Genomic DNA, 25,259 nt, shown 5'->3' with positions numbered 1-25,259 from the left:
TACAGCCGCAAGTGTCCTTGCTGATGGACTACCAGGGACCCGCTCATCCCCCCCCCTCCTCGCCCCCTCAGGTTGTGTAACAGGAGCCAGGTTGTGTCCTTGTCTTTAAGCGCACAGGGTCCCAATCACGACTCGTGTCTCTCGTGCACACGCCGCGCGCAATCTGTTCGCAGCTCACTTTTCCAGATGGAGGCTATAGGTGATTGTCTCTCTCTCTCTCTCTCTCTCTCTCTCTCTCTCTCTCTCTCTCTCTCTCTCTCTCTCTCTCTCTCTCTCTCTCTCTCTCTCTCTCTCTCTCGCTCTCTCTCTCTCTTCGGAGAATAGAGATGTTTGTTTGTACAAGGCCCTTGGGTCGGCCTTATCTCCTCCAGCCACTCATGCCGTGATTTCAGACTTCTTAGTTTTTACGGGCCATTGTTTGGTCGGATGGTTTCTAAAGATATGACTCCCACCTCATTAAAAGCAACTCACAACTTCTGATTTCAAAGGAGCCACTTCACAACCCACCCCTATTATGGCTACGTGTGTGTGTGTGTGTGTGTGTGTGTGTGTGTGTGTGTGTGTGTGTGTGTGTGTGTGTGTGTGTGTGTGTGTGTGTGTGTGTGTGTGTGTGTGTGTGTGTGTGTGTGTGTGTTTAAGATTGTATTTTTAGTCCGGGTCATCGAGTCATCAATTTAGAATGGGTCCACATTTGTTCGGTTATTTTTAAGTTAAGAAAACGGTTCTGCCCAATACCGAGGCCAAAGCATGTTGTGTAATTTCACTCTCCGCTATAGAGGCCTTACATTAAAATCTAATTAGCCATTATTAACATGTCTTGCTCTCATGCGTTGTTAGCAAGAGACCGCTTCTTCACGAGGCCTTCCAATAGTCCGCATGTTTTCCAGTTCCACACCCAGATACAGCCCGTCCACGTCTGTGCTGAGGTTCGGTCTGTCCACATGTGTCTCTGTGTGTGTGTCTGTGTGTGTGTGTGTGTTTGTTATGTGTGTGTGTGTTAGGCCAAGCCAGAGTACAAATGAGAAATGAATGAACGGATCCGTTTTCCTCTCTGGGATTTGAATGAACACAGACGTGTCATTTGTATGTAAGAAGAGACCGGCCATCTTAACAGGTCTCCTCCTAGATGCTCCATGCTCCGTCCGTAGTCTCCAGATTACACTGAAATACATATCATATATATATGTATATACACACACACACACACACACACACACATATATATATATGTGTGTATGTATGTATGTATGTATGTATGTATGTATGTATGTATGTATGTATGTATGTATGTATGTATATTATATGTATCAAATGTATTTCTGGCTACTTTCTTGTTTCATCACAATGTCTTGACTGCGCTCGTGCGTAAACACCGGATCCGTGTTTACTCTTCAGCACGAGGAGATGGAGCGTGCGCCATTCCGTCGCGCACTGGATCGTGATGGAGCGCTCGAGCCGCACGACGGACTTTTATGAATGAACGCTGCGTTGCCAAGTCCGTCCGCGGTCGTGCGCGGCGGTCACGACGCAGACAGGGGCCGCATTCCTGCCCCGCCCACCTCCGGGGCTTTATAACGGGACCCGGGCGGCCGTGGTCCCATATAGCTCTGCATGGCGAGGAGGCTTTCGGCGGATCATCATAATAATAGTATGTACTGGGACACTATCCTCAAACCGGCGGACAAAAACACGCAAGCGGAAAGAAGAGACGCAAAAATAAAGGTACGCTTTTTCTCTTCTTCTTCTTCTTCTTCTTCTTCTTCTTCTTCTTCTTCTTCTTCTTCTTCTTCTTCTTCTTCTTCTTCTTCTTCTTTTTGTTTTTTATAACGTTCCAATCTACTTTTTCTTCTTCCTTATTTTTTTTTTGTTGGTAAAACTGATGCGTGATCGTGGACACTGTGTACACGCGACCACTCGTGTGCGAGAAACAGCCTCGGTATCTTCACTGACGTGGGCTGAAAGGGGGGGGGCGACGGCGCGAGCGAAAGGTGATCATCTGTCTCTCCTCCGTGCAGATGGAGATCTACCAGTCGGGGTTTTTCACGGAGGACTTCAGGACGCAGGAGGTGCCAGCGGGCTTTGACTTTGCATCCTACGGTAAGCGGGACGGGACCGCTTGACGCACGCCGGCTCCGTCACACGAGGGGGGCCGCGGCGACCGAATGTGCGCCCTCCGTCACGTCACGCGCGCGGTTTTGGATGCGCGCGGAGGGCTCGGCCGTAACAACAGACCGAGGCGCAGTCTTCGGGTTTCCCGACCTCTCTGCCGTCTGTTTCCGCCCAGCTGAAGGCCAGAGGAAATATTCTCATCACATCTGTCAGAATGCTTTTAAACGAGACCTTGAAACGTCGTATATTCACTTCAAGCTGTGTCAGGAGAATAGGGGTTCTTGTGCGTGTGCGTGTGCGTGTGCGTGCGTGTTTCCCTGCCACACCATGAAGAATGTGTGAATGGGTCGGGGCAGACAGAGAGACGGGCTGGTCAGGTTAAAGATACTCCATGTGCTTAACTCCCTCGCTCTCCTTCCCTAATCCTTTCCTCCAGACTTCCTCCTCCAACAGATTTAGAGCCCCCTCTCATCTCAATCCTTCCCCCATCACACACACACACACGCACACACACACACACCACTTCAACACCATCCACCACACTCCCTCTACTGGTGTTTCCTCCTTCAACCCCCTCGCCCCCCCCAACACACACACACACACACACACACACACACACACACACACACACACACACACACACACACACACACACACACACGCCAATATCCTCCTCCTGCTCCCTAAGAGCTGACCTGGAGGTGGACTTGGTGTTTGGTGCTGATTCGGCACCTCGGAGTCGACTTTGCTTGCGTCACAACTATCCATCAAGATGATAAACCTAAATCGTCTTCAACCCCCTCTTCCTGACATTTCACTGGCTCACACTGGGGCAGTTCAGTCCCCCCTCCTAACAAAAAAAGAACAAAAGAACAAAAACCCCCGTCGTACAATACCTGTTGTTTTTCCTTAGTATCAGCTCGAATACTGACTCTGAAACCCTCTTTTCTGAATTGTGCGCAACCTGCAGAGTGCCCTGGCGAAGAACTGTCTTTCTCATTGGACAGCAAGGCGGCCGCACAACATCACCGGACAGACTTGTATGGAGAAACCCAGAAAGCAACTCGCCTGTGCGACACCAAAGGTGGGTGATAACTAACTGTACAAATGTGTATACTATATGTGTTAAGTATGTCTGTCTGTCTGTCTATCTATCTATCTATCTATCTATCTATCTATCTATCTATCTATCTATCTATCTATCTATCTATCTATCTATCTATCTATCTATCTATCTATCTATCTATCTATCTATCTATCCATCCATCCATCCATCCATCCATCCATCCATCCATCCATCCATCCATCCATCCATCCATCCATCCATCCATCCATCCACCCACCCTTCCTGGTCATTGTGTTAAATGGTGTGTGTGATGGTGGTGTGTTGTTTCTCAGTGAACGCTGGTGACTCCTGGCTCTTCAACATGGACTCGTATCCAGAGTTCAACTACTGGGCATCGTATCCAAATGGTGAGGGCTCCTCTCGCCACCTATGAAAGACTGCAAAGCTTACTTATTCTAACATGCATTAACATTGAAGTGCTGCAAGTTTACCTCGATTATTTACTGTTTTATTTATTTATTTATTTATTTGTTTATTTTTAGATGGGCTAACCTTAGACCAGTCTCAGACAGGGTTCCAGGAGTCTACCCAGACTTACCAGACTCTGATACCCCAGAACGGTCAGTTCAGCCCGGGCATGGAGGATGGCAACAGCCCCTTCCTTCCGGGAAAGGGAGGAAATGCGTTACAGAGTAAGATATTTGGTGCATGGAAATAAAAAAAAACAGATGGGATCACTCACTCTGACGTATCCACCTTGAAGGTCTCGAGACTTGAAGAGTCATATCTGATACGTGATTTCAGTCTGACTTTTATAATTCTGTATCAGGTGAAACGGATCAGCGGTATTCCTGTAACCCGGCAGAACTCTACGACTCGGACGTCCAGAGACAGCCGTCCTCCTTCTGGCCGGACTACCCATCGCCCAGTTTTGCTGCTGCCTTGCCCCACCCTACTCCTTCCTCGTGTCCCTCCAACCATGGGCCTCCGTCATCAGAGCAGTACTGCCCCCGTGTGATCAAACGCAAAAACACACACTCCCAGAGGCCAGAGAGGGAAGGGCAGATGGCTGGAATGTCCGCCTACCCAGGTTAGGTTTGCCTCTTTAGCTACTCGCCTCAAACCTGGTCTGAAGGATTATCCCAGCTGGCTCCGACCTTTCAACAGGTCCTAAATGATATGAGGCTTCTCTCACACAGCACTCAGTTCTTCACTGGCTCTACAAAAAGATGATAAAGGGACGTAGCAGTAATTCACTTTCCTGTAGCATATCTGACTTTATTGATTCCTTCACCCAGGCTCTGGGCCAATCCAGTTGTGGCAGTTCTTGCTGGAGCTGCTTCTCGACTCTGCCTGTCGCACCTTCATCTGCTGGACAGGAGATGGCTGGGAGTTTAAGATGTCTGACCCGACAGAGGTGAGCCCGTTCTCCTGTTTGGATTTAGAGAGCATCTAGTTGAAATACTAAAACTTCAAAACGTCACTTATTACTTTAATTATCAAGCATTTTGCACTGTTGCTCTCTAAAGTACTAAAGGTAGAATTTTGTTTTTCTCCTTTTCTCTTTTTAAAAGAACTCCCCTTTGTTTGGCGTCTCTCGGACAGACATGATGCCATCAGGCATCGCTTGCATTCAACCCAATCAGATCAAATCAATAAAAAGCATGAAAAACGCTGTCACCAGAACGCTGTCCCACAGGGCTTGAAACAACTGATAACAGCTATTGACAAAGGCATAGAGATTTAAACAATCTTAGTCATTGTTTATGGGACTGAATAGCGTGATCCTCCCACGCGCTACGTCCCCCTGGTGAAACTCCTCACTGCCAGGTGAAAAGAAGCGGCTGGCGACTCCACATGTATCGGAGGAGGCATGTGGTGGTCTGCAGCCCTCCCCGGATCGGCAGAGGGGGTGGAGCAGCGACCGGTGAAACTCGGAAGAGCGGAGTAATTAGCCAGATACAATTGGGGAGGACCCCCCCCCCCCAAAAAAAGAAAAGAAAAGTTAAACGTGATAATTGATTTTGGTCCGACTTAGACAGGCTCTGGTACATTTCTAAAAGGACTTTCAAGTTCTCCTCTCTTACCTGGGCATGCCTCATACTAGCTGTGATTCGTCCACAGGTGGCCAAGCGCTGGGGCCAATGTAAGAACAAGCCCAAGATGAACTACGAGAAGCTGAGCCGCGGCCTGCGCTACTACTACCACAAGAACATCATCCACAAGACGGCGGGCAAGCGCTACGTCTACCGCTTCGTCTGCGACGTGCAGGGCATGCTGGGAAAGACGGCGCAGGAGGTGCTGGCCAGTCTGAACGTTTTGCCCACGGGCACAGAGGCCTGGCAGCGCCCCGCGGTGCCGGCCACGACATCGGATCAACACCACACCAGTGAGACGTGGTTGTCCAAGTAGTTATACGGAGTCCTCGGACCGTTTGCTGCTCTTGGTGCTATTGGCTGAAGGTCCCGTGTGGTTTTAACGGGATTTGGCCGACCCATGTTTTATAGTGTACTTCAGTCTGCGAAGTGAACGCAGGCTCTCGAACCCCTGACTGAGCTTTACATGTAAAGGACTGTAACGTCATTCAGGAAAGAACGAGTCCTCTTTAGAAAACGTCACACACACACACACACACACACACACACACACACACACACACACACACACACACACACACACACACACACACACACACACACATATATATATATATATTAGCAGAACAATGCCCGAGGTTGATCATTTAGCATCTGTAAACTAAAGAGGACCTCGTTTGAAAACTGTTGTCAATTTGTCAACGAATGACTTCAGATGGCCCTTCCTGCTGTCACATCTAATTCAAGTTTTCAATCATTTTGTATTGTAAGGTAGGGGATATTGGTGCTGGGCAATATGGAAAATATTGCCATCTCGATAATCATAGGGTATTTTACACAACATCAATATATATATATATATATATATATATATATATATATATCATGCTTTTTGCTGACATGTGCAAAAACATCCTGTTTAATAATCCAACTGGGGTTCATCACATTGAACTGTTTAGCGATGTAAAATATAATATCAAACCCCAAATTGGTTTTCACATAATAATCCCTCAAATTTTGCAGACCTCATTTTTTGAGACATTTTTTTTGCTATTAGATTCTCATTCTCATTCATTTTAGACAACAAAATCACATATCATGATGTGACAATCGCCGAATGTAATCCCTATACATTACCATCGAGAGACAATAGACAATAACATTCAATTATTGCTCAGTCCCAGGGGATATCTTATCGATTTGGAATGGCGTTATTTGAGCGCACTTGACCTCTATTGCCTCACCCCTTCACCTTAAGGTGGCGTACCATTCAGGAAAGGGTTAATTCAGCACTACGAATGAAAGACTCGGGTAGCAGCTGCGGTTGCCTCCCTTTGATGTGGTTCCGCATAAGCATCGGTATGTACATAATGTCAATATGTTTCCTACGTGCAGGATCGTGCATTTGTTTGAAGATTATTTTTATATCGAACTTGGGTCTACCTCTATTGCTGATCGAATAAAGTAGGGATGATATTCAGAACCACAAGTCTGTGAGAGTTTTATCCCGTGTGACAACTGTTTCCCTTGTAAATAAAGTACCAATGACGGAGGAAACACCTGCTATCTTATATGTTTACAAAAGCATTCTAAGTGTTACCGGTTTAGTCCGCACAGTGGTTTTTGTTTTTTTCCTTTAAGAAAGACAAAGACACAAGTGCTGTCTTCAGACACTGACGCCAGGCAGCAGAGAAGCGGTGACGGCGGGGCCTCGGTGGAGGACGAAGCTGTTGCTGCTGCCGTGGAGGGGGGTAGCTGGAGCCCAGCTGCTCCGACGTCTTCCGGGCTATTTCCAACCTGTCGAGAAGGCCTGGATGTCTGGACCAAAAAGGGAGTCATGAAAGAGGGGGACGTTTAGAAGGAGGCGCCGCTCACGCTCATTCAGGGACAACAGGCCCGGCCAGAGAGAATTGCATCCCACTTGCGTAGCACACATGACGCAGCCCCTGTTAATGGCGAAGGCCTGGGACATATGGAGAGTGGCGTCAGAAGTCCTCTGACCTCAGTAACCTCCATAGCAAATAGCTCGGACCGCTCGTGGGTGAGTTTGTCAAGTGACCCAGCCAGAAAAGCTAAATTCCTAGCCAGTGTCACCACCTGGGAGATACCGGCATAGATGCGGTCAAGAAAACTGGCCATCAACTGGTCCCGCTTGTTGGGCAGTGATGGCCAGAGGGAGGCTGAGGGAAGGAGGCCGACCCTGACTGGATTCTCAGTAGGGGGCACTCTCTTGTCCCACTCCCAGCCCTCCACGGAGCAGAAGGGACCATAAGTCACAGCCAGGGTCTTTGCACCACATGAAGGTGAGGCCTACCACATGGCTGAGCACAAATGACAACAGTGAAGTCATCACAAGGAGCAGCGAAAGGAGGAGACGGTGGAACCAGGATGCCCATCCTCTCGGCAGCCGAGGAAAACAGGCTGGACAGGTTGCCGAGAGGGTAAGGGTGAGCAATTGGCGTCTCCATATCGACAAAGAAGCAGGCAGGGTCCTCCTCCTCGAAGACACGACGGTCGTCCTACTCGTCTCATCCCAAGAGTGGCCGTCGCCTGCTTGGCTGGCACGGGAGAGGCGGAAGGTGTCAGCATACTTCTACCTGTTCTCGCGTTACACCTAGGGGAGAGCGAGGTAGGCAGGGCAGGTCTCGGATTCCTCCCGATGATCTGAGAGACGACATCTCAGAGGGGCAGGAGAAGCAGGTCTTGGGAGAGGGTATACATGTGACACCGGAGGGTGACAGGCAACAAAACTCGCAGATTCGCACTCAAGGTGGCTGAGGGAAAAAGGGAGACAAGCAGCAGAGATCCATGGGAGGTGGGGTGCTGTGGGGCTCCTATCACCTGATGCCATTGCAGAGGTGAGGGGAACATCTGTATCAGATGAACAGAACAAATAAAAGAGACAAAGAACGAAAGAGACAAAAGCAAAGTGCCAGAGATAATGTAAGCTCCAAATTAGCCACCGCCCCCTGGCGGCGAGTGCGCAGATCAGCAATTAAGTAACCTCTGCACACGCGTACGCGCACACATACACACAGGACACGGCAGGAAACGGAGGAAGAGAAAGAGAACCTCGGATATGCGGAAGCTCTCACCTATTTTAAGACTGCGGGCTTATTTTAACTGATTTTAATCTCTGCTGTTAAACACAAACAAACCCAAAAACAACAAACTGGCAATTGAGCCTTTTTACCTGAATAGGCAGCCATGGCCTTGTTTGTCATACAGTTGTTTATTGAGCGCCCCCCCCCCCCCACCGATACTCTCCTCGCCAGCTTCACTGCATTTTTGAAAATGGTGAGGTGGCTGAGAAGTGGTAACACTGGGGGATTCATCAGCCTTTAAACAGTTGAGTTACCGGTGCGGTAAGCTAGTTTCATGATTGTGGACAAAGTGAAAACAAAATCAGCATCACGGATTTGCTTATTATCGTGAATTACCAACGGACATTGTGAAATCTTCGTCACGAAGTCCCTTAGATGAGTGATGAAAATTTTCTCCCACTAAACATGGTGTCCAGATAAACTGATTCAAGGTTCTGGACATGCCACATACTATTTGTGTAGCAATATATAGTTTAGCACTACTACTACTACTACAACTTTAGGCTGCTCCCGTTAGGGGTCGCCACAGTGGATCATCCATTTCCCTTTCTTCCTGTCTTCTGCGTCTTCCTCTGTCACACCAGCCATCCACATGTCCTCCCTCACCACATCCATAAACCTCTTCTTTGGCCTTCCTCTTTTCCTTTTCCCTGGCAGCTCCATATTCAGTATCCTTCCCCCAATATACCCAGCATCTCTCCTCCACACATGTCCAAGCCATCTCAATCTTGCCTGTCTTGCTTTGTCTCCAAACCGTCCAACTTGAGCTGTCCCTCTAATATAATCGTTCCTAATCCTGTCGTTCTTCATCACTCCCAGTGAAAATCTTAGCATCTTCAACTCTGCCACCTCCAGCTCCACCTCCTGTCTTTTTATCAGTGCCACTGTCTCCAAACCAAACAACATAGCTGGTCTCACAACCATCTTGTAAAGCTTCCCTTTAACTCTTGCTGGTACCCCCCTGACACTCTTCTTCACCCTGCCTGCACTCTCTTCCTCGCCTCTCTCCTGCACTCCCCATTACTTTGGACAGTTGACCCCAAGTATTTAAACTCATATGCCTTCGTCACCTCTACTCCTTGCATCCTCACCATTCTACTGTCCTCAATCTCATTCACGCATAGGTAGTCCGTCTTGCTCCTACTGACTTTCATTCCTCTTCTCTCCAGTGCATACCTGCGCCTCTCCAGGCTCTCCTCAACGTGCACCCTACTCTCGCTACAGATCACAATGTCGTCCGCAAACATCATAGTCCATGGAGACTCCTGCCTGATTTTGTCCGTCAACCTGTCCATCACCATTGCAAACAAGAAAGGGCTCAGAGCCGATCCTTGATGTAATCCCACCTCCACCTTGAACCCATGTATCATTCCAACCACACACCTCACCACTGTCACACTTCCCTCACACATATCCTGCACCACTCCTACATATTGCACTGCAACTCCCGACTTCCTCAAATACCACACCTCCTCTCTGTAATATGCTTTCTCTAAATCCACAAAGACACCATGTAACTCCTTCTGACCTTCTCCATCAACATTCTCAAAGCAAACATCGCATCTGTGGTGCTCTTTCATGGCATGAAACCATACTATTGCTCACTAATCGTCACCTCTCCTCTTAACCTAACTTCTATTACTCTTTCCCAAATCTTCATGCTGTGGCTGATCAACTTTATACCTCTGTAGCTGCTACAGTTCTGCACATCACCCTTGTTCTTGAAAATCGGTACCAGTATGCTTCTTCTCCACTCCTCAGGCATCCTCTCACTTTCCAAGATTGTGTTAAACAATCTAGTTAAAAACTCCACTGTCATCTCTCCTAAACCCCTCCATACCTCCACACAGGTATGTTATCAGGACCATCTGCCTTTCCACTCTTCATAGCTGCCCTCACTTCCTCCTTGCTAATCCACTGCACGCCCTGATTCACTATCCCTACATCAACCAACCTTCTCTCTCTCTCATTTTCTTCATTCATCAGCCCCTCAAAGTACTCCTTCCATCTTCTCAGCAGACTCCTCTCACTTGTCAGCACATTTCCATCTCTATCCTTGATCGCTCTAACCTGCTGCACATCCTTCGCAGCTCGGTCCCTCTGTCTAGCCAATCGGTATAGTTGTTATGTCTGCACACATCGACAGTGCTGCATTTGATTTGGTGCTGTTCCATTGTGCTGGGATCGATTGGTGATGCCTGCGGGCTCTGGGTTGTTTGATCGGGTCTGCCTGTGACGCTGTCAGTCTAAATAAACAATGCGACGCAGAGGTTGTGTCGAGCGACAGCGCTGTCTCCTGACGTAATTTCTAAACACAATATTGGCGACGAGGATGGGATATATCTCTCTCCCACCACCTGCCCCCTTCCTGGCATTACCTGGCGAGCCTCCGGTACCATGTACTCGCTGGCTACATAGTTTTTAAAATTACATCATCGCCTCAGGGCTCGACGACGTGAGCCAGGCTAGGAAGACGGCTCTGTTGCTACACTGCTTGGGAGCAGAGGGTCATCGTGTGCTCGGGACTCTGGGGAACTTCACAAACTTTGACGAAGCTGTGGGACTTATGAGCACCCATTTCGCTGCTCCACAGAGTGCCCTCCTTCAGCGATTTATATTCCGTCAGCGACACCAACTGCCTGGTGAGTCTGTGCAGCAGTATGTAGCTAATTTGCGAGGGCTAGCTAGCTCATGCAAGCTTGGCGCGCTTCAGGACGAGATGGTTCGCGACCAGCTAATCGAACACACCAACAACGCAATGGTGCGTGAGACTCTACTGCTGGAAAAAGACGATCTGCTGCTGTCCAGAGCAATTACCATCGCACTACAAGTTGAGAGAGCAGATGAGTGTGCTGCTATGCTAAATACACAGCAAGTGGCCACCTCCAGTCAAGCTGCCAACGATTTCTCCCTCTACTCACGGCTGCCCCTCGGGACGCAACCCAGCCAGAGCGAGGCGGGCGCCGACTCCACTGAGGACGTCCTGCAACTGCAACGACAGCGTTCTCGGCCCCGTCCTCAACAGTCCTATGGTAACTGTGGATCTCGGTCTCGTGCTTCAAGGACTCGAACTGCCCTGCCCGTGGCCAGACATGCCGTAGCTGCGGTAAGCAAAATCACTTTGCCAACGTCTGTCGTCGTCTCTCTCTCTCATTTTCTTCATTCATCAGCCCCTCAAAGTACTCCTTCCATCTTCTCAGCAGACTCTTCTCACTTGTCAGCACATTTCCATCTCTATCCTTGATCGCCCTAACCTGCTGCACATCCTTCGCAGCTCGGTCCCTCTGTCTAGACAATCGGTAAAAGTTCGCAGCTCGGTCCTTCTGTCTAGCCAATCGGTATAGTTGTTATGTCTGCACACATCGACAGTGCTGCATTTGATTTGGTGCTGTTCTATTGTGCTGGGATCGATTGGTGATGCCTGCGGGCTCTGGGTTGTTTGATCGGGTCTTCCCGTGGCGCTGTGTCAGTCTAAATAAACAATGCAACGCAGAGGTTGGGTCGAGCGACAGCGCTGTGTCCTCACGTGATTTCTAAACACAATAATAGTTTGTTGCGTTCTTATTGACAAAGTACCTGGAGATGACTTTATGTAAATGAGCTTTTATTCATATCTCTCGGCTGTACATGTCCACCTGACTGTCAAGGCATTGGAGAGCGCAGTTCTGGGTTTTGGCGCTTTTGCACCTAATATTTATCTCCTTTCTGGGCGGGGTTACATCCGGTCAACAACATGTAAACAATAAGTAGTTCCGTATCAACAGTGAATGATAGAACATTTATCAATACACAACATTCTTCCCCAGAAACTTTAAACCTCTCATATTTTCATCTGAAACAAAAAAAAAAAACCGTTTTCCACCCACAGCAGTGACGTTCTTTTTCCTATTACAGTCAACACTCAATGAACAGTTGTTTACAATCAATGAACAGTTGTTTATAACCTATGATTCTCTTAAGCAGATTATAAAGTTAACCTATCAGGTGCTCGCCTGTTTCGCTGTGGTCTGGTGCGTGGTGCTTCATCTCTTTCCAGTTCACCACTGGGTACCACCTCTGTTTCTGGAGTCCTGACAAACACATGTTCTGCAATGTCAAATTCTGGGTCTCCTGTGTTGTCTGTGGTCTTATCTGTGATCAACTGGTCAATGTGTTTCTTGAGGGTTTGCCCCTCTACCTTGACTAAGTAAGTCACTGGCCCTAGAGCTCGCTCTATCACCCCTGGTTTCCATTTCTTCCCATCCCCTTCCCGAAAATACCTAACCTTCACCTTCTGATTGGGCTGGAGGGTTCTAGGACTGCCTGTAACCCTTGCATCTGTGCTGAGAATTTTGGCTTTATCGGCGACAACCTAGTTTGAACCTGTCTTTTCAGAAAGAGCTCAGCTGGGGTTTTCCCCGTGGTTGTTGATGGAGTGTTCCTATAACTAAACAAAAAACTATCAATGCACTGTTGCACTGGATACCCATATTCCTTCTGCTTCTCTAAAGACTGTTTAAAAATCTGGACCAACCTTTCTGCCTGTCCATTGGAAGCTGGATTGTAAGGAGCGGACTTGATGTGTTTGACACCATTTTGTTCTAAGAAGGTTTCAAACTCCCTTGACACTAGCTGTGGGCCATTATCTGAAACGACCACTTGGGGGAGCCCCCACGCTACAAAGAGGCCCCTCATTGCATCTACTAGGGCTGTAGCTGTAGTACTGGTCATAAGCTTGACCTCTGGCCAGCGCGAGTATGCATCACTGACAAAAAAAAACTGCTGTTTCCCTTTTTCTGCAAAATCGATTTGGATTCGTTCCCATGGCTGCTCTGGCCATTTCCATGGAACGGGCGCTTTGGTGGGCAGGTGTCTGTTTGCTTGGCATAAAATACAGTTGTTTACCATATTTTCTATTTCCTGATCTAAGCGTGGCCACCAAAAATGGCTTCTGGCTACTGCTTTTGTCTTCACAATGCCCAAATGCTCTGCATGCAACTCTTTCAAGAGTGTAGGTCTCAGTGTCATGGGTATGATTACCCGTAAACCCCATAACACACAGTCGGCTTCCACTGTGAGCTCGTCACGTCTGTTCCAGTATGGCTTTAATTCTTCATCTGCTACATGTTTAGGCCATCCTGTCTGTATAAAATGCCTAACTTTTGTGAGCACCCTGTCTTTATCTGTTTGGATTTTAATATCTTTGGCTGAGACTGGCATTGCTTCTAACCAAGACACTCTGTACTCTGGGTTACTCGTTGGTGCTTCTCCCTGTACTGGGAGCCTGGACAGACCATCTGCATTTGCATGCTGTAAGGAGGGTTTGTAGACTATGTGATACTGATAGGCAGAGAGGAGTAATGCCCATCTCTGCAGGCGGGCAGCGGCTAACGCTGGCACCCCTGTTGTTGGCCCTAGAATCTTCACTAAAGGCTTATGATCCGTCACTAATATGAATTTCCTTCCATGTAAGTAGTCCCTAAATTTTTGTATCCCAAAAATGATACCTTGTGCTTCTTTCTCAATTTGAGAGTAGTTGATCTCAGTCTTGCTAAGCGTGCGTGAGGCATATGCGATTGGATGTTCACTACCATCTGCCATTCTATGTGCTATCACTGCTCCTAATCCATAGGCACTTGCATCACACGCTAGTAATAGTGGTAGCTGGGGGTCAAAGTGAGTCAGCACTGTGTCTGATGTTAACTGGCTCTTGGCCTTCTCAAAGGCTTCCTGGCACTTAGTAGACCATACCCATGGCTTGTCTTTCTGTAACAACTCAGTCATAGGCTTTATGATAGTGGATAAGTTGTCCATAAACTTCCCATAATATGTCAGTAGGACTAAGAATGCTCTCAGTTCTGTGGCATTCTTTGGGGTGGGAGCATTTGCTATGGCTGTTACCTTCTCTTCTATGGGGTGTAACCCTTCCTTGTCTATTTTGTGCCCTAAATATGTAACACTTGGCTGGCCGAAGGCACACTTGTCTTTGTTCACCCTTACACCTCTGTCTTGTAACCGCTCCAGCACTCGTTCTACATTTTCCCAGTGTTCGGCTTTTGTTGTCCCTGTGATGAGTATATCATCTAAATAGCACACCACCCTTGGCAGCCTCTGTAATACCTGATCCATGATGCGTTGGAATATTGCCTGTTTAGACGATACAGCCCCTTAGGCGTGTTTATAGTTAGGTACTGCTTGGATTCATCATCCAGCTCTACTTGCTGATATGCTTGTGTGAGGTCTAACTTGGTGAAATACCTGCCACCTGCTAGTTTAGCAAACAGGTCTTGTGTCTTTGGGAGAGGATATTTGTCTACCTCTAGCCATGGGTTTATTGTCACTTTATAATCCCCGCATATTCTGACTTCTCCATTTGTTTTGGGGATACATACTATGGGAGTAGCCCATTCACTATATTCTACCGGGGTCCATACTCCTTTTTCTTGCAGTCTGTCTAGCTGCTGTTCTACTGCTGTAGTCAGTGCATAAGGCACTGATCTTGCTTTGCAAAACTTGGGCGTGGCGTCGCTAACCACCTGTAACCTTGCTTTTACTCCTGAAATGACCCCCCTGTCTCTCTCAAACACCTGGAAGTATTTCTGATACATCTCAGTCAGTGGATCTACTACTACTGGTACATGCTTCACTCTAGACCAGTCTAACTTTAAGAACTGGATCCAGTTTCTACCCATCAGTGTTGGCCCATGTCCCTTACACACTAACAAAGATAGCTGTTCTGTTTGCTCCCCACACTGTACTTTCACTTGGAATTTACCCAACAATGGAATCGGCTCTGAAGAATAAGTTTTTAAACTTACATCACATGGCATTAGTTTACACTTGCTAAACCTCTGTCTGTACAGTTTCTCATTTATGATACTCATGGCTGCGCCTGTATCTACCTCCATTTTGATCTTTACACCATTACATCTCACCATGACCATATATGGTCTGACATATTCATTATCATGTTTAGGCCTACCGGTAACGGAAAACAACCCCAAGTCTTGTTCAGTCCCTGTTACCTCGATGATGGTCAGCTTGTGGGTTTTGTTGGAGGCCCTGTAGTCCTCATCATCAGTCTCTTCCTCCGATGCACTTTGCTGCTCGTGGGGAGACTCCTCCCTGGTGATGTAGCGAGTCTGCCTCTCTGCAGGATTGGCCCTGCTGCTCGTCCTAGGTCCCCGTCTGGAGCTGCCGCCTTGGTTGGCCGTCTCCGACTCCGATGATGCAGTGGACCTGCACGCCCTCTCCAGATGGCCCTTCCGGTTGCAGGCTCTGCACTGGAACTCTTTGTACCTGCATGTCGCTGCTTGATGTCCCTCTCCGAGGCACCGGTAGCATGCCGTGTCCCTGGCGCCCTTTTTCATGTCGTGTGCCACGTTTCCCCGCACACTGGCGCTCCCTTTGTAGCTGCTGGCTCTCACAATGTCTGTTCTCAGCGGAGCTTGCTGGAATGCTCTAAGACTCGTGGATGTGCACTCAAAATTGTTCACCGTGTCCATCACTTTAGCCCAGTTTAGCTCTCGTCCATAAGCAGCACTCAACAGCGTAGTTCTCAGCTCTTTACTACTGATACCATATACTAGCTGATCTCTCAGTTGTTCTTCTAGCGTCGCGCCAAATGCGCAAGAGGCTGCTAACCCTTTTAGCGCGGCAACATACTCGGCTAGAGACTCACCACTTTGTTGCTTGCGGGCACGGAAGCTATAACGTTCGCTCAGGACATTCTTCTTTGGCACATAAAAGTCCCTCAATGCTTTAAAAATATCCGCTAATGGCGTTTCCGATGGCTTCTTTGGCGCTACCAAGTCAGTCAGTAAAGCGGAAGTCTTTGCACCCACCACGGATAGGAACACAGCCCGTTGCTTCCCCTCCTCAATCCCGTTGGCTTCGATAAACTGTGCAAAACGATCCTCGTACGTGCTGAAGCTTTCGTTAGCCTCGTTGAAGCACAAACCCGGCTCACTGCTAAACACAGCCATGTCGTGACTGACGTTGCTAGTTGCTGCTTTGCTTGCTAGCTAGCGCGTTGCTCCGGTTAGCTCTCTCTTCTCTCACACCTTTTTCTCCGTCTCAGAAGAAAAAGTTTTCGTGGAAAAACGAATCCCCCTCGTCGCCAGTGTTGCGTTCTTATGGACAAAGGAGGACCCGGAGATGACTTTATGTACAGGAGCTTTTATTCATATCTCTCGGCTGTACATGTCCACCTGACTGCCAAGGCACTGGAGAGCGCAGTTCTGGGTTTTGGCGCTTTTGCGCCTAATATTTATATCCTTTCTGGGCGGGGTTACATCCGGTCAACAACATGTAAACAATAAGTAGTTCCGTATCCAAAGTGAATGATAGAACATTTATCAATACACAACATAGTTTAGCACAATTGTATAAAATTGGAGCCTATCCCAGCAGTCACTGGGCGGCGGGTGTCATCCCCGCGACCCTGAGAGCAGGATAAGCGGTTTGGATAATGGATAGATGGATGGATGACGTGACCACTGCTGATATGTTTGTGTCCTCCATTTTGGACCCTGGCAACCGCACTGTCGGATGTCAACACAGTCAAAGCGGTGCGTTATGTTGGTTAGTGTTTGTCTGTTTGTGACGGACTGGTGCCGGGGACTTGGCTGTTTTCGTGTTCCTCTTTTCCCTCGAAAACGTACGTGTGTCGCGCCGACAGCCTGTACCAGCCGTTCTGGCTGGAGCAAGCAGTGTCGCATTTTTAACCGCTGCCTCCGCCTGGCATGCGATTGTCAGAGCCTTGTCCAGTGTGAGCTTTTCCGCCAGTAGCACCTTGTCCAATGAGATAAGCATTTGAAATTATCTTGTATCATCTCACTCTCCATTTGCACGCGTGGGTTCGAATCCCATCCTTGTCGCCAATTTGTTATGTTGGTGAGTGAATCACAGGAGACGAACGAACTGTTATCCAGCTTTATTCAGCAACACCTAACCTCAATCGCATACGCATCGAACTTTCTGTCCTCGTGCTACTTGTTCTTCTTCTGTCCCCTTACAGCAGTCTTTTTCCGCTATCCACCGTCTCACAGAGTCACCTACTGGTGATGGAATGTAGTGTCTACAAACGCAACAGGTGCTAATTTGCATATTAAAGTTCACCAAAAGTTGAACTCAAGGTGAAGGCATCTGAAAATATACTTCACTACCGGAAGCAAATCTAGCGATTGCGGCGATTTCATTGAAATGAACTGATTTCAGTGCAAAATATCAATGTGACAATTGCTGATGTGACAGGGCCTAAATGTGGCCATCTTTGGACCCCACGTATCGCCTGCGTCACATGGGTCTCGACGTCTCCGATGATGACATACAGAGGCAACTCATCTGGGCTTTTGTGCTGTGCAGTCGTAATGAATAGATTGTATTTAGAGGCTACAGCAAAGATTCACAGTAATAGTTGGATAATTTGAATCGGCCCTCAGATTCCTGCCATCCATCCATCGTCCAAATAACCCGGATGCTGGAGCCTATCCCAGTAGTCATTGGGCGGCAGGCCGGGAGACACCCTGGACAGGTCGCCAGGCCATCACACTGGGCCGACACACACACACACCTAGAGGCAATTTAGTATGGCTGATTCACCTGACCTATATGTTTTTGGGCGGAAACCCGCGCAGACACGGGGAGAACATGCAAACTCCACACAGAGGACGACGGGACGACCCACAAGGTTGGACTACCCAAGGGCTCGAACCCAGAACCTTCTTGCTGTGAGGCGACTGCGCTAACCACTGCGCCACCCAGATTCCTGCCAGCACTACGAAAATATAGCGCCAACGTCTGAAGTGTCACGAGTCATGACAGGACCCGTCAAACAATTGCTAAACAGAGATTATTCTTTTGCATTATAATGTGATGTGGTCAAATAGTGGACTCCTCAGCCATCCTTTCAGAATTATCCAGCAAGCTTTTAATGACCGTAAGACAAGCCAGTGATAACAGACATAGTTTTGTAATGGTCTCCTCTTCTGTCTTTGAACGGCCACAGAACCGAGGTTAACTGTTTGCCTACTCTTTACACCCATGGTGGGAAATAGCATGCTGTCCAATACAACTTTTCTAATAACGCCCCCATTACCTTCCACAACATCTCCGCTATATCTGTAACACATATGCCCGATTTTAACATGTTCAATATCCTACAATATAACACAAAACATTAACACTCTTCAGCTGCATTCAGGGTAATATGCAAACGAACCCCCTGACTTCCAGCAGGAACACTCCAATAGAATTCGCCACACTGCCCCCTTCCTTGAAAGACCAACGTCCCGTTGGCCTAACCCAAACCCCATGTGGATGGGTCCATCCACCATGAGGGTTTCTTCCGCCGAGCACCCATCCCGGGCTGCTCCTTACGGCGGGCTGCTGATGGATGATGGGGGCGGCTCTGTATCCGCTGGGTCCCAGCCCCTACCCTTGACGTCACCGCTGTTCCCATTCCTGGCCAGGGAGGGCAGCTCTGTAAGCCCAGTGTCCCCGTCCCCTCCCTGGCCCAAAACAAGGTCCTCTGGCGGTAGCTCCTTGTTGACATCCAGGGAGGTTGGCTCTGATCCAGCAGTGTCCTGACCCCAGTAGCAACCCATGGTCACGGAATGTTTTGGGCTGGAATTTATCAGCCTTACATTTGGTGTGGATGCATCCGCATCAGTATCATCATCATCATCATCATCATCATCATCATCGGCGGTCACTCGAGTATGACTGTATGGCGACAGAATAGTGCCAAAAAGAACTCGCGCGATAAAACATGCGTTCGGGCGTATTATATTATTTCACACACGTAGATATTAACTGCGAGCGCGCAAATTATCTCTGTGCGCGCGCACTCAGAGGAAACTGCTCCCCGAGCGAGGAAAAAAATGCTGCGAGCGAGGAGGAATCTGTGACCAGCGCGCCAAACAACCACTCGAAAATCACTCCGCTCTCTCCAAGTTCATTTCTGCTCGCGCGAAGTGAATTTCTGCTCTCTCGCTCGAAACTTTTGGCACAGTGGGGGAGGGAACCAGGGGCGGTATTGGCACTGTGGGGGAGGGAACCAGAGGCGGTATTGGCACAGTGGGGGAGGGACCCAGGGGCGGTATTGGCACTGTGGGGGAGGGACCCAGGGGCGGTATTGGCACTTTGGGGGAGGGAACCAGGGGCGGTATTGGCACTGTGGGGGAGGGAACCAGGGGCGGTATTGGCACTGTGGGGGAGGGAACCAGGGGCGGTATTGGCACTTTGGGGGAGGGAACCAGGGGCGGTATTGGCACTTTGGGGGAGGGAACCAGGGGCGGTACTGGCACTGTGGGGGAGGGAACCAGGGGCGGTATTGGCACTATGAGGGAGGGAACCGGTGGGGGGGGCGGTACTTGCTCTGCTGTGATTGGTCGTTCTGAAGAGCGAGATTTGATTGACAGCCCTTTTCTCATGGAAGTCTGCTGAAACGAAGAAGACAACGGCGTCTGGGCAGAGGTTCCTTCAGGTAAGAAACCCTTGGCTGAATTCGGGCATTTGTGATGAACGAAAACAGTGGCTTGTGTAAAATTTAATCTAAGTATGTTTCTGAGAAATATGTTATTGTAGCTAAACATCAACATGAGTCTTTGTATAGTCTATAACGTTATTAGTTTGTCCATAACGTTAACCGTAGCTAGCGCTAGCGAATAGCTAACGTAAACTTACAGCGTATATGTCAGGTTAACAAACATTTTTGACAAATGACTCTAAATATTGTTCTATTGTATTTAAAGTTGAAATGTTCTAGAGAAATCTCCTCTCACTACTATCTTGCTTCACTTCCCTTCATTTGTCAGAAATGATTTTTAACCTGACATAGGTTAACATTAGTTAGCTCCATGTCTGGCTGGCAACAATGAATATTACGTTATTAACTGAACTACATTAAATAGATATTGTTAAATATTATTTTAGAAACTTGCTGGTTGTGGCATTGGTCAAAAGTTGATGCATGTTCTTATGCATTTCTCCCCACCCCTCATGTTTGTGCCCTCAAACTCATGGATTTCACCGAGCTTCTGTACTAGCAGCAGCAGCCTCTAGAATGGAGGTAAGTCGGTCAGCTGTACCACTTAGGTTAGGCTACCTACCTATGTATTAAATATCCATTGTCAAGCTGTAATATTGGAGAGTGAAATTAACTGTCAATGGAATTACTGTATGTTCACACACACTGGAATTACTGTATGTCCACACACACACACACACACACACACCTTGTGTGTCACAACACACATTGAAATGATTCATTGCTGAAATATTAGCATGTCCTGTAATGTAGTTTTAGCTTGACTTTATGTATTTATTTTTTCACTTTCATTCTCTCTTCTCAGGACACCATTAGGAGACAGATCCTGACCCGGCTCCTGTCCAAGTTTGAACTGGGACTCACAAGAGAGCCTATTGATTTGGATTATTTTGAGTTTATGTGTAGGCAGGAGTTGTATTTGTGCAATGCACTGTCAAGGCATGTTGATGTACCGACATACATAGTACAGGCCCTAGAGAACTTTTTTAGGCATGTGAGGGACCACCTTGAGAGGCAACACACTGGTAGTGTCCAGCCCGATACAGTACCTGGGGAGGTGGGGCGTCCCAGGTTTGATATTGATAGGGAATGCTTGGAGGAAGTCCTGAAGCTAGACCTCCCTGTTCCCTGCATCGCAAAGATGCTCGGTGTGTCAAGGAGGACAGTGTTTAGAAGGATGAATGAATTTGGTCTTTCTGTTAGACGCTACCATGAAATTGATGATGAGGAGCTGGATAATGTTGTGCGGACCATAAAGAATGAGATGCCAACTACAGGCTACCGCATGGTTAAGGGGAGGTTGCGGTCTATGGGTATCCATGTTCAGTGGAGGAGAGTGGCTGCATCATTGCACTGTGTAGACTCCCTGGGCATTATCTCAAGATTGTCAGGCCTAGGCTGCATTTTGCGAAGGACCTACTCTGTCAGGGACCCCCTTTCTCTGTAGCATGTGGACACAAACCATAAATTAATCAGGTTGGTTCTTATGAATAATAATAGAATGGTATACATGTATAGGCTATTTATTGTGCTGGTGTAGTAATTACAGTCAAAACTTTGCTCCCAAGGCACAACTTTGTGCTGTTTGGAGCAGTGGATGGGTACTCCAGGAAGGTAAATTATCGTTTTGTGTAACATGGTTTGTCTCTTGAAGCTAAAAAGATATTATTGGTAATGTATTGTGCATGACTGCCTGAAACTTACCATAACTTAAAAGAATTTGCATTGTAATTTTATAAAATAGATAATGTGCCTCAATGCTGCCACCAACAACCTGGCTTCAACGGCATTTGCTGCCTTCAAGCAGGCTACGGAAAGATATGGCATTCCCTCAAGGTAAACCTTTTTTTTTTAAATGTGAATATATTTGCCATGGGACCAGAAAGATCCATTTAATTTTGATCATTTCAGTTCAGTTCTTCACCTTAATACTTTCCTGTAGGACTGAATTTTATGTGCTCAAAGCTGTGTGGAGAGGTAAATGTTAAGTAGAGGTTGTAATGGGCCTCTTGTACTTGAGTCGGTTGTATGGCACTATCAATGTTACCAGGGCACAAGTTGCCACAATAGTGTCACCCTCTTTCTAGGGATGGGTCGGAGCCTTTAAAAAGCTGACACAGACTGTTGCCATGTATGCTGTATATCAACTTAATACACAAACACTGGTGTTCAGTGGTTTGGATGTTGAGATGTATCGAAGCCACACTTGACATGTTTACACAAATCTGACTAAACTTGTCACAAACTTTGCCATTTTGCACTACTTTATCTCCGGTGCATCATAGGGTCAGAGGTGATCAAGGCATTGGGAATGTTGACATTGCAAGGTTTATGTTCACTATGCGGGGTACTGACAGGGGAAGCTTCATGTCTGGAAAATGCGTTCACAACCAAAGGTTTGTCATGTCTGCCTCGTTCATTAATTCTCTATAACAGTGCACCTCAGCAGCCATTGTGCCTTACTTATTAAAATTCTTCTGGCTGTTGTACATTTGGTAGGGTTAAAGAGATTGTATTTGTCGTTGTCATTAGAATCGAACATCTGTGGCGGGACGTGAAGACCTGTGTCACCTCCAAATACTACAATATGCTTCGGAGTCTGGAACAGGATCAGTTGCTGGATGTTTCTTCCACAGGTTTAAACCAAAATCACTTTTACAGAGCTTGTTTGAAGAGTATTGCTAATGGTGTGAATAAAATTGTCAAAAAAGGTTATTTGGTTCTAAAAACATTTATATGTGACTATTGTGCTATTTTGTTTTAGCCTTGATGCAAGCAGTCTTCAGAGGCACAATTAATTTGAAATGTTTGACTGCCAGTACTGGCTAAAACCTAACCTTCATATTACCAAGACAGTGGATATGTATGCATTACTCATTTCATGGTTTAACCCCTGCCTTTACCTATCATGAACTCAACAGAAGACCTTTCTGTGTCCACCTGGTCTTTCCCCCCAAACTGAAGATGGACCTTGAAAGTTTTGTGGAAGGTTGGAACAATCATCCTGTCCGAACTGAAAATGATAGAACTCCTGAGCAGTTGTGGTGGCTGGGTTTGATGACCACAGATATTGACCAGCCAGAAAACATTGAGGCATGTTTTCTAAATATTGTTAAGTGTTAAAACCTTGTATAATGTCTGATAATTGGGTCAGGTTTTGGAATCCTGTAACCTTGGGGGTGGTATTGTTCTATGCAAACAAGTACTATTATGTCAGATACATATTCTGGGAGGATAGACTACCAGCCACAAATGCCATGTAAAATTCTGCTTTTTCTCTTCTAGGACATTGAGGAGCTAGACATTGACTGGGATATTGCTATAGACCACAATGGTGAAACAGAAGGAGTTATTGTGATTCCTCACATTGACTGTCCGGTGAGTGAGGAACTAAGGGAAGGTGTTCAGGCCCTCCTTGAGCAGAGCGACCCGGGCATGGCCGCTAGGGAATTGTACCTCCTATGCCGCGAATATTTGAGCCCCTCTTAACTCCCACCACACCCCCCAAGGACTCCCCCACCCACTGGTCTCTGGTGCGACCCTGATTAATTGTATTAATAAACTGCTCATTCAGTTACATCAGCCTACCTCCTTGTGTGCCATGCCAGAAAATCTATTAGTTCTCTTGTAGATAATTTATCTAATTTAACTGCCTTTTAGGTAGCAGTCCACTAGTTTTCTGAATTGTTTCAATTTCAATAGATTCTTGGTCCTGCCTTGTACAATTAACAAAGTTGGGGTTCACTCCAATATGTTTGTAAATACAACAGTGTATGTAGAGGTACCTAGCTATGCTTTGCAGCATTTACTTATTCTGAAGTTTTTCTGAAGTAGGCCTATTAAAATCTGGCAAAACAAGATTAACAATAAAGCATTATTTGTAGGTCCAATGTTAAAACATCTACAGACATACAGCAGCAGATTTGGAACATTATTGATGTCAAAATGTATGACTTGTTCTGATATTACAGGGGACATACAACAGGGTGGTAGTTGAATGTCACATTCTACCTTGTTCCTTGGCTCTACTGTATTTAATGCAATGCAAGTGTGAATGGTACATGGACCTACCAAAATTGCTTTGAAACAATCTAGGGGCAAGTGATAACTGTAGCCTATTTTGGGGTGTATCAACATTTCACATTTAAAATTTGCTATTCAAACTTCAACGCTTTGGTAATTGCAAAAAGGTCCCTAATTTAAATAACACCTTGGTTTTACTTAAACCAATTTTGGGATGCTGTCTGTGACACTACATAGCTCTAATGGATAAACAGAATTACAAATGTAGTCGTTTTATGAGCAGAATTTTATTTCAAGACAAGTTGACTGGGATAACATGGCTGTGCCCACTAAACTCATAGCGACAATCTACTGGCCAAGATACATTTCTTCTAGACGACCTGTTAAAATTATCAAGGTACACAGTTTATTGGCAGAATCTTTACTTCAAGACAGGTAGTAGAAATGTTGACAAAAGAAAAAAAATAGCAGCGGAGTTGGAAAACGAAGTGGTAATGGCGTCTTCTTCTTCGGGGACTGGGAGTTCACTTTCCTGGGCTTTCTGAAAGGAGGGCTGTCAATCAAATCTCGCTCAGAAACGACCAATCACAGCAGAGCCAGTACCGACCCCCCCCCCTGGGTCCCTCCCCACTGTTCCAAAAGTTTCGAGCGAGAGAGCAGAAATTCACTTCGCGCGGGCAGAAATGAATTTGGAGAGAGCGGAGTGATTTTCGAGTGGTTGTTTGGCGCCGCGCTGGTCACAGATTCCTCCTCGCTCGCAGCATTTTTTTCCTCGCTAGGGGAGCAGTTTCCTCGGAGTGCGCGCGCACAGAGATAATTCGCGCGCTCGCAGTTAATATCTACGTGTGTGAAATAATATAATACGCCCGAACGCATGTTTTATCGCGCGAGTTCTTTTTGGCACTATTCTGTCGCCATATGACTGTCCTCTGGAGGACGCCTGTGCGTGATTTTTTTTTTTTTTACATGGGGAGACTGGTGCATAGACAGCCACCAGGTGACCCTTGACAGATCTAGGTCAGGATCCAGTGGCATGGATTCCAAGATGACTGGGGGCCCATTTCTGCTGCAGCCTTCATCCGCCTTCCCAGCCGTTGTGATGCTTCCCTAAAGTCAGCCATCATCCTGCGTCTGTTCCACCATTGAGGTCTTGATTGTATTGCTCTTTGTCAGGGACCTCCCCCTTGACCCATGGGTGACCCTACCAGGAGCATAGCTTCAGACTGCATTGCTCTCCACTACGACAAGGTGACAACCCACGGATCCGCATATGTGTAATGGCGTACGTACCTCGTTGAAAAACCCTTTGCAAGCATGCAGTCCGCATATGC

At 47.2% G+C, this 25,259-nt stretch overlaps 1 protein-coding gene across 1 annotated transcript; it reads left to right on the top strand.

The window, feature by feature from the left end:
- Nucleotides 1-1,448: 1,448 nt before the first annotated feature.
- Nucleotides 1,449-6,754, top strand: etsrp (ETS1-related protein). The gene is made up of 8 exons (XM_056286120.1): nt 1,449-1,722; nt 2,016-2,097; nt 3,080-3,193; nt 3,508-3,582; nt 3,718-3,867; nt 4,005-4,265; nt 4,474-4,592; nt 5,300-6,754. Exons 1-8 carry the CDS (start codon nt 1,612-1,614, stop codon nt 5,585-5,587), a joined length of 1,200 nt encoding a protein of 399 aa, XP_056142095.1. The 5' UTR covers nt 1,449-1,611; the 3' UTR covers nt 5,588-6,754.
- The last annotated feature ends 18,505 nt before the right edge of the window (nt 6,755-25,259 follow it).

Source organism: Lampris incognitus, chromosome 9 (assembly GCF_029633865.1).
Source record: "Lampris incognitus isolate fLamInc1 chromosome 9, fLamInc1.hap2, whole genome shotgun sequence".
Classification (NCBI taxonomy): domain Eukaryota; kingdom Metazoa; phylum Chordata; class Actinopteri; order Lampriformes; family Lampridae; genus Lampris; species Lampris incognitus.
This window is presented reverse-complemented; position numbering and strand designations above follow the sequence as displayed.